Source organism: Sesamum indicum, linkage group LG13 (genome assembly GCF_026168435.1).
Source record: "Sesamum indicum cultivar Baizhima isolate 11 linkage group LG13, ASM2616843v1, whole genome shotgun sequence".
In the NCBI taxonomy this organism is placed as follows: Eukaryota; Viridiplantae; Streptophyta; class Magnoliopsida; order Lamiales; family Pedaliaceae; genus Sesamum; species Sesamum indicum.
The window spans coordinates 6,381,955-6,391,530 of record NC_142669.1 but is presented as its reverse complement, the minus strand read 5'-3'; the positions used below and the strand labels follow the sequence as shown (position 1 = coordinate 6,391,530).

General features: G+C 44.2%; 1 protein-coding gene across 1 annotated transcript; it reads right to left on the bottom strand.

The window, feature by feature from the left end:
- Nucleotides 1-232: 232 nt before the first annotated feature.
- LOC148784438 (uncharacterized) lies at nucleotides 233-7,777 on the bottom strand. Its single transcript, XM_088876827.1, has 4 exons — nucleotides 6,409-7,777; nucleotides 4,460-6,265; nucleotides 3,503-3,791; nucleotides 233-506 (listed from the first exon to the last, which is right to left on the bottom strand). Exons 1-4 carry the CDS (start codon nucleotides 7,775-7,777, stop codon nucleotides 233-235), a joined length of 3,738 nt encoding a protein of 1,245 aa, XP_088732953.1.
- Nucleotides 7,778-9,576: the final 1,799 nt, after the last annotated feature.

Below are 9,576 nucleotides of genomic sequence, written 5' to 3'. Positions count from 1 at the left end.
TACAGTTAGAACACTGCTGCCGGTTAGTACTAGCCAAAGCAGCTAAACTTGAACAGGTTATGCTTCAACAGAGATAAAAAATGCAGTGGATGAAGGGGGGTGACCAGTGCTCCCGGGTGTTCTTTCGTAAGATTGCTCAAAGGAGATCGGCGAGGAGAATCTTACAAATCAATGATGATCATGGAGCCATTCACACAGATCCCGGAGCAGTAATTAATGAGTTTGTCATGTACTACCAAAATTTACTTGGTGGGGAGCGACAATGAAACATGATAGATCTTCGATTCCTGCGACCATGGGCTAGACATATATTGAGTGAAGATGATGTCAGATCCTTAGTCTTGCCATTCACACCTACGGATGTCAAGCTGGCGGTTTTTGACATTGCTGAAGATAAGGCACCTGGGCCAGATGGGTATTCATCGGGCTTCTTCAAAGCTGCATGGCCCATAGTGGGGCAGGAGGTGTCTTCAGCAGTATTGGATTTCTTTAATACAGGCCGATTGCTGAAGCAGATAAATACTACACTCTTGGCACTCATACCAAAGGTACATTCCCCTATGACTGTTGGTGATTTTCGTCCTATATCTTGCTGCAATGTATTGTACAAAATTATTGCAAAGCTCCTTGTCCAACGGTTGAGTGTGATACTGAACAAACTTATTAGTCCGTGCCAAGCGGCGTTTGTGCCCGGACGAAGCATAGGAGACAATATTATGTTGGCACAGGAACTTTTTTTTGGGTAAATGTAAATTTCATTAATAAAGAGTAATGGTACAGTACAACATGGGATTATCAACTGGTTTCTCCCTCTACCCAAGGGATACGCCATAATCTATACAATGCTCGTGTACTGACTGACGATGCTAAATCAACGCTAAGAATCCTCTGTCTGACGTCATTGATGATTAGGATGCTCAATGTGGCCGGTGTCCGCTCAGTATGATCAAATCTCCTCAAGTTCCTCTCCTTCCATATGTGGCGCAGGAACTTTTTACGGGATATAACCAGGCCCGTCTACCACCCCGGTGTGCTTTAAAAGTAGACATTCGGAAGGCATATGACACGGTGGAGTGGGACTTCCTGATTGCTGTGATGGAGTTATTTGGGTTCCCTTATACATTCGTGAACTGGATTGAGGCATGTGTCACAACACCCTCGTTTTCTGTAGGGCTGAATGGGAAACCTCACGGCTTCTTTAGGGGGGCTAGGGGGCTTCGGCAGGGTGATCCTCTTTCACCGTACCTGTTCGTGCTTGTGATGGAAGTACTACACTTGGGTTTCCTACAGTTGATTAACCAGGATGAATTATTTTCCTTTCATTGGAAGTGTGATGAAGGCAGGATTTTTCAGCTGGGATTTGCTGATGATTTGTTGCTATTCTGTCGTGCTGATATGGACTCTATTGGAGTCTTTAAGACAGGGTTGGATCGCTTTGCTGAATGGTCGGGGCTCAGGCTGAATGTGCAGAAAAGCCATCTTATTATCTCACGTTCAGCACAAGGATTACGAGAGGAGATGCTAGGAGCACTCGGGTTTCAAGAGGGAGTCTTACCGATGAGGTATTTGGGGCTACCTCTTTTATCTTCTCGATTAACAGTTGCCGACTGTAGTCCATTATTGTTGAAGATTGATAAACGCATTGCGGGTTGGGAGGGTATGGCTCTTTCTTATGCTGGTAGGGTGCAGATTATTAAATCTGTACTCTTGTCGCTGAGTTTATATTGGGCATCAGCGTTCATCCTGCCAAAGAAAGTTATAAACGAAATGGGGAAGGGACGTCGAATGGGCAACAAGAAAATGGAGAGGGAAGCATATTATTAACTCAGCCTATCGAGCACTACTTGGATCACTCGTCTACCATATATGGCGAGATAGAAACTTGAGACGATTCCAGCAAATTGAACATCCGGCAAACGTTTTGGCTTCTTTCATTGTAGATGATATTAGACAGAGGATCTTGAGTATTAATATGTCTAATTCCATTAGCACAATTGCTCTTTACAGATTGTGGCGTATCCCTTGGCCTGTCGAGGGATAAACCAATTGACTGTTGTACTGTAACTTTATTATCTTAATGCAAATTACATTTACCAAAAAAAAGTTATAAACGAAATTGAGAAGAGACTGCGAACTTTCTTGTGGAAGGGGACAACAAACAGTGGTTATGCGTCGGCCGAAGGATGAGGGAGGACTAGGATTCAAGGATATTTCCATCTTGAATCGTGCATTAATGACGAAGAAACTCTGTGATATCATCAGATGCGATAGGACCTCAGTTTGGGTTGAATGGCTTTACCAGGGTCGGTTACGAGACACCTCCATTTGGACGATTAGGAAACATGGAGGATCATGGGGTTGGCGGAAAATTCTACGTCTACGCATTTTCCTCTGCCCTATGGTGGACTATCAGATTGGAGACGGGAGGAAATTCTACCTTTGGCAGGACCCGTGGCATTATCTCGGCCCTCCTAGTGTCACATTTCCACGGGGACTAAGGCTACTCGGAATGGAGTTATCAACCAGACTGAGCACGGTGATTAATGGAGGAGAGTGGCAGTGGCCTCCTATCACAGATTTTGAGTCTCTGGAGATCACACACAATTTACCCACCATCCATGGAGGAGAGGACCGCATTATTTGGAGATTTGATCAGGGACAACCCACAGTTCAGGCTCTATATAGGCTTTTTGATCCCCCAGGAACGAAAGTAGGCTGGTCTTCACTACTTTCGGGATCACTGAAAATTCCACGTCACTTGTTCATCCTTTGGCTTGCTATTCTAGGCAAGTTGGCTACGACGGACAAACCATGGTTAGCCCACCTTGGCCCATGTATTCTATGTAACAAGGGAGCGACAGAGACACATGGCCACTTATTCTTTCAGTGCAGATTTAGTCGATAGTGTCTTACAGCGATCCGAAGAATGGTACGATATTCTTGGCCAATAGAGACTGGATAACGGATATTGAATGGGCTTCCCAGAGATGGAGAGGTAAGCACATTGTTAACATATCTTATCGAGCACTATTAGCATCATGTGTTTACCACATTTGGAGGGAGAGAAACTTGAGACGATTCGAGCACACCGAGAGGACACCTAGCACCATCGCTTTATTGATTGTTGAGGATATCAGGCAGCGGATCCTTAGTATCACTCTACCTAGATCAATCAGTACACTAGCTTTATATAGACTGTGGCGTATCCCTTGGCCTGTCGAGGGAGAAACCAACGAGTAACCACATTGTTGTACTGTACTATTATTTTACTTAATGAAACTTACATTTACCGAAAAAAAAAATTTCATTTGTAGTTGGCAAGATGAACGCCGACGCCCAATATAAACTCAGTGACATGAGTACAGATTTAATAATTTGTACTCTACCAGCATATGAAATAGTCATACCCTCCCAGCCAGCAATACGTTTATCAATTTTCAATAATAAAGGACGACAATCAGCAATTGTTAATCGAGAAGATAAAAGAGATAGTCCCAAATACCTCAATGGTAAGACTCCTTGAAATCCGAGTGCTGCCAGCATCTCCTCGCGTAATCCTTGTGCTGAACGTGATATTATAAGCTGGCTTTTCTGCACGTTTAGTCTGAGCCCCGACCATTTAGCAAATCGATTCAATCCTGTTTTAAAGATTCTGATAGAATCCATATCAGCTCGACAGAATAATAGCAAGTCGTCAGCAAATCCCAACTGGAAGATCTTGGCAGTATCACACTTCCAATGAAATGAGAATAGTTCATCCTGGTCAATCAACTGTAGAAAATCCATGTATTCTGTGGAAAACCCATGTAGAAAACCCATGTAGAAAACTCATTCCACGTCATTTGTTCATCCTGTGGCTTGCTATTCTAGGCAAATTGGCTACAACGGACAAATCATGGTTAGCGCACCTTGGCCCATGTATTCTATGTAATGAGGGAGCGACAGAGACACATGGCCACTTATTCTTTCAGTGCAGATTTAGTCGACAGTGTCTCACAACTATCCGGAGAATGGTACGATATTCTTGGCCCAATAGAGACTGGAAAACGGATATTGAATGGGCTTCCCAAAAATGGAGAGGTAAACACATTGTTAACATATCTTATCGAGCACTATTAGCATCATGTGTTTACCACATTTGGAGGGAGAGAAACTTGAGAAGATTCCAGCACACGGAGAGGACACCTAGCATCATGGCTTTATTGATAGTTGAGGATATCAAACAGCGGATCCTTAGTATCTCTCTACCTAGATCAGTCAGTACAAGAGCTTTATATAGACTGTGGCGTATCCCTTGGCCTGTCGAGGGAGAAACCAACTGATAACCACACTGTTGTACTGTACTACTATTTCATTTTACTTAATGATACTTACATTTACCAAAAAAAAAAAAACTGTAGAAAACCCAAGTGTAAGACTTCCATCACAAGTACGAACAAGTATGGTGATAGAGGGTCACCTTGCCGAAGTCCTCTAGCTCCCTTGAAGAAACCATGGGGTTTCCCATTCAGTCCAACAGAGAACGAAGGTGTGGTAATACACGCCTCAATCCACTTCATGAAAATAGAAGGGAATCCAAATAACTCCATCATCGCAAACATGAAGTCCCACTCCACCATGTCATATGCTTTTCGAATATCCACTTTTAACGCACACCGGGGTGGTCTGTGGGCCTGATTATAGCCCGTAAAAAGTTCTTGTGCTAGCATGATATTATCTCCAATGCTTCTTCCAGGCACAAACGCCGCTTGGCACGGGCTAATTAGTTTGTCCAGTATTACACTTAACCGTTGGACAATGAGTTTTGCGATAATCTTATACAACACATTACACCAAGAAATCGGACGAAAGTCACCAACAGACATAGGGGAATGTACCTTTGGTATGAGTGCCAAAAGTGTTGTATTTATCTGCTTCAGGAGTCGGCTTGTATTAAAGAAATCCAGCACTGCCAAAGATACCTCCTGCCCCACTATAGTCCATGCGGCTTTGAAAAAACCCGATGAATACCCATCTGGCCCCGGTGCCTTGTCCTCTGTAATGTTAAATACCGCCTGCTTGACATCGTCTCTTGTGAATGGTAAGAGTAAAGAGTTAGCGTCCTCATCACTTATTATATGTCTAGCCCATGGTCGAAGGAAACGAAGGTCTATCACATCATGTCGTCGTTCCCCCCCGAGAAGATTCTGATAATACGTGACAAACTCATTGATTACTGCTCCTGGTTCTGTTTGAGTAGTTCCTTGATCATCATTGATTTGTAAGATTCTCCTTGCCGATCTTCTTTGAGATATCTTATGAAAGAACACCCGAGAGCATTGATCGCCCCCTTTCATCCACTGCATTTTTGCACACTGTTGAAGCATATTCTGCTCAAGTTTGGCTGCTTTAGCTAGGACAGTCCGACACCAGTCTTCCAGCTGTAAGAATAGTTCCTCCTGTCTGTTTGAACTAACAAGTAACTGTGCCATCTCAAGAAACCCTTTAGCCAGCTGGACATTGTGCGATAAGTCCCCTTTTTTTCTCCTCTGTTCTCTAAATACCGATTTTAATGCTTTGAGTTTCCTCGTTACCACATACATTGGGACTCCTATGATGTTATGCTGCCAGATCTGCTGCACACTGGGAATAAACTCTGGAGAAAGAGTGAGGTAATTATCAAAACGAAACATACCTCCAAATTGTTGTTTACTATCCCCGTTAAGTATCAGCGGTGAGTGATCTGAGGTTCGTGGGGTGAGACTAGTATAACTTGATGTCGGGAACCGAGCCATCCATCTATCATTAATCAGTATTCGGTCCAATCTTTTCCAAAGGTTCCGTGGATTAGTACTGCAGTTATGCCATGTATACCATTCTCCCTGCATGGGCAATGGTAGTAATCCTGCATTTTGAATGCAGCAATTAAACTCTTCCATTGCCATTCGAATATCACCCGGTGCTCCACATACTTCACTCAGAGCTCGCACCGCGTTGAAATCCCCTCCAATAAGCCACGGTACATCAACATTCTGCATGGCAATAGTCTCTAGAGCACCCCACAACTCCCTCCTATCCGCCACCTCCGAAGCTCCATAAATCACAGTAAGGGCAACTGACTCATGTAGTGATCGTATAAAAACAAGGCAGTGGATAAATTGGGTACCACATTCAACTACATCAACATCTAGGAAATTATCATCCCATGCAATCCATACCCGATTACCAACCAAACCATAATCCACAAACCATTTCCACTGTGGTAGTAAGAAAGATTGAATAGCAGCTACATTATTAAAACGAACTCGAGTTTCAAGAAGACCAAGAAACTGTAACCTGAACTCAGCAATAATGTCCTTCACAGCTAGCTGGTGGTCTCTTTTGTTCAGGCCACAAACATTCTATATTGCTGCATTCATCATGGATCACCAAGTAAGGGGCTGCTATGATTAGGACCCCGTGGTATCTCATCTACATCATCAATTAAGTGTAGAGCATCAAACGTATTATATACGACAAGTTCCTTCCCCTTCTCCTCTCGACTCAATCTCTCGTCAACAAACAAATATCCACGTCCATCTCTCTGTTTATCTATTCCTCGAGATGGTGGTATTCTCTCCTTCTGATCCTGCACAGGTGGTGGTCTCGCAGGTCCCGTTTTAGGAATGTAAACGGTGACTGGAGGTTTAATAGGTCTGGATGATTTATGATTCTCACAATCCTTTGTAGAATGTCCTAGCGTCAAACAACTGGTACATTTTGGAGGTATCCACTCATACTCCACATCAATTTTGCACGGTGTCTCTCCCCCTTCTTCTTCAGGCGTCATAATGATAATATGTTTAGGTAAGTTGGAACTCACATCCAACATCACGCATACCCGAGCGAAGTCCAATCTCGTGCATGCTCTCGTTATTGCATCCGGATATAGGGGTTTGCCAATACCGCTGGCCACCGTACTCAAGCCCTCCTCTGTCCATAATTCAACCGGCAGGTGTCTCAATTTTATCCAAACAGGGACCTGTCTATGTTTTAATTTCCTCATCACCAAACCTGGTTCCCATTTTTGCAGCACAATTGGTTGTCCTTGAAACAACCACGGTCCACCTTCAATTGCTTCTTCCATATATGCAACAGTCTTGAATTGGAAGAAGAAAAATCCATTCGTTGTGGCCTTAACCTCCCTCAATCCAGGCCAAATGGAAAAGGCAAATTCTTTAATATGATAAAAGTACGGTTTTCTTCCAAGGAAATATCCAATCGCAGTGGTTTTCCACTTGATTGATCCATTGCGAATAGCTTCCATTGTTGGTCTTACCACCACTTCACCATTTTGTATTGTAGGAGGTATATAAGACAGAGTCCGCCGAGTTGAATTATTAAAAGCGTCAGCAATTTTGTCATCAACGCCCACATTCGATGTTGCATTTAGTTGGATGTTTCCCACAAACAAACCCATTGGAAAGGAACGCACTTGTGTAGGAAAAGGACTAGTTTTTTCTTCATTATTGCTGACATCATTGATGTCATCAGAAGTTACATCATGCATGACATCATCAACCACATCATGCATGACATCAGCGGATCCTCCCACATCATGCATGACATCATTTGACATGTCAGCCACAGATTTCTCCACGTCACTGCCAACTGGTTCCACGTCAGACTGCTGTACTTTCGGCATCTTATCAGTCGTCGTCGGAGGCCGTCTTTCCGTCATCAGAATCTGCCCAGAATCCGACGAAATCTGAATCTCCGGTGAAAAACTCAAACCTGTAATGGAATGACGTTGTTTCATCGTCTCCGCCTGTTTTCCGGTCAGAAGATTGCGTCGCGGCGGCAAGAGACAACGCCATGGGTTTGGGTTATGAACAGGCGACGGCGCAGCCCCATATTGTCAAAATCTACCGAATTTAGCTTGCCATCGGAGTTCAACATTATTGAGCGCTTCCATTGATGCCTCACCACCGTCCAAAACCTTATTCAGAAGTCTCAGAAATTCCTCAATATTAAAGTCGGCCGGCGAGCGATTTCCAGTGTGTCAACAAACCCTAGATTCGATTTCTCATGAACAGTCGTCAAGCTTTGATTTTTTCCCATGGTTGTATCATTTCCATCTCTTTCAATCGTTTTGCAGCCATTTTTGGTCGGAAAAAACTCGTCATGTGTCAGTTTTTCCGTTCGCGTCCGTTCATCTTCCTCGGCAGCATTGTTTTCAGAAAACCCTAGATATTTCTGTATTTCGACATCCTTCGTTCCAGGGGCTAAATTCATGTTTTTCCGCATCAGTATTTCGTTTCCATTCTCTGTGATCTGTAGATCGTCTTCCCCAATCGTCTGTTTGACAGATCTGGTCGGATTTGTTTCATCTTCCAAATGTGACGTTTCGGTTACCTTGGCGGCGCAAAACCCTAACTCTGAAGGCGATGAATCAGCATTCAAAATCTCTCCTTTTCCGGCCAGAAATCCGTCTTTGCCCTCCTCAATACCATGCGAAGAAGGAATATTGTCTTCCTCCTCTAATCGTTCCATCAATGGCGCCTTCTCATCTTCCGCCTGAAAATCGCGCTGTTCGCCGGAAAAACGACCACGGCTGACTGTATTTCGCCGGCCACCATCACCGTCCACCTCCTCGCCGTCGGCCGGAGCCCCCTCCTCATCGCCGGCCGGTGTTGTAGTGTTTAGGGCTTGTGTGTGTGTGTTTTGTGGTGTGCTAGTGTGTGTGAGAGAAGATAGATATTTTGGAGAGTCCATTTTTTGAGAGTGAAGGACTCTTCTTGGTAGGAGCTTATGCTAATTACGGTAGAGCGAGAACCAAAAAAAGGTATTTAGCAGCAAAGCCCCCATTACAGGTTGATCATAGCAAGGAGTCACTAGCCCCGGTCCTACTCACCCAGATTGCTGCCATCAGTCAATTGCCCTTTCCATGCTTTCACTACTTGCCTTGACGATAGAGAGCACACTTAAAGCACACCGATCTGTCATTTAGAATAACTCCTTGGTACAGTCATTTGCATTTGCACCATTGAAGGGCTTCCCCCACCACAAAAGCAGTCAACCGCAAAATGAAAAAAGAGAAAGAAGGTCTTCTTTCACATAGTGGGAGGCTGGCCTTCTCTCTTCCCAATTCTCCCAATGATACCTCTTTCACTCACTTAGTGTACGACCCAGAGGACTTTAATAAAGCCCCCTTTTGCCTCATCCCGATCTCCCTGAAAAGAGGGTGAAGTAGCAGCTCCCTCCTATTACTATTACTGGGGTGGAGTCGAAGCTATGGCACCAGAAAGTCAAAGAGATTCCTTCCCGAACCACTCGTGTAGTCTTCTTCCTGCCTCCCAATTAGGCCCTATCTCGCTTTCCAAGTCTCATTTGGATGTGGCGTCGGCACTACTAAATGCAACTCTCATTTCAACAGTCTTTCTTCTCTACTGGCCTTCTTTTCCACAGCTATAAGTGAAATCGGATGCCACATATCCATCTTTCTCAATTGGTGGCTTCCACTATGGAAGTAGAAGTTTCGGGGGAAACACTTGTTGATTGGCACCCTATTCCCATCTGGAAACGCCCCCAACTAGACTCTATGAAGCATATACGGTC

What these genes read in the sequence shown, in the direction of transcription:
- LOC148784438 (XM_088876827.1), bottom strand. Translation starts at nt 7,777, where the DNA reads ATGAAACAACGTCATTCCATTACAGGTTTGAGTTTTTCACCGGAGATT. An exon ending in TCATAGCAGCCCCTTACTTG is followed by an intron (nt 6,266 to 6,408) that starts GTGATCCATGAT and finishes TTAATAATGTAG; the next exon opens with CTGCTATTCAATCTTTCTTA. An exon ending in AGCTAGAGGACTTCGGCAAG is followed by an intron (nt 3,792 to 4,459) that starts GTGACCCTCTAT and finishes GGTTTTCCACAG; the next exon opens with AATACATGGATTTTCTACAG.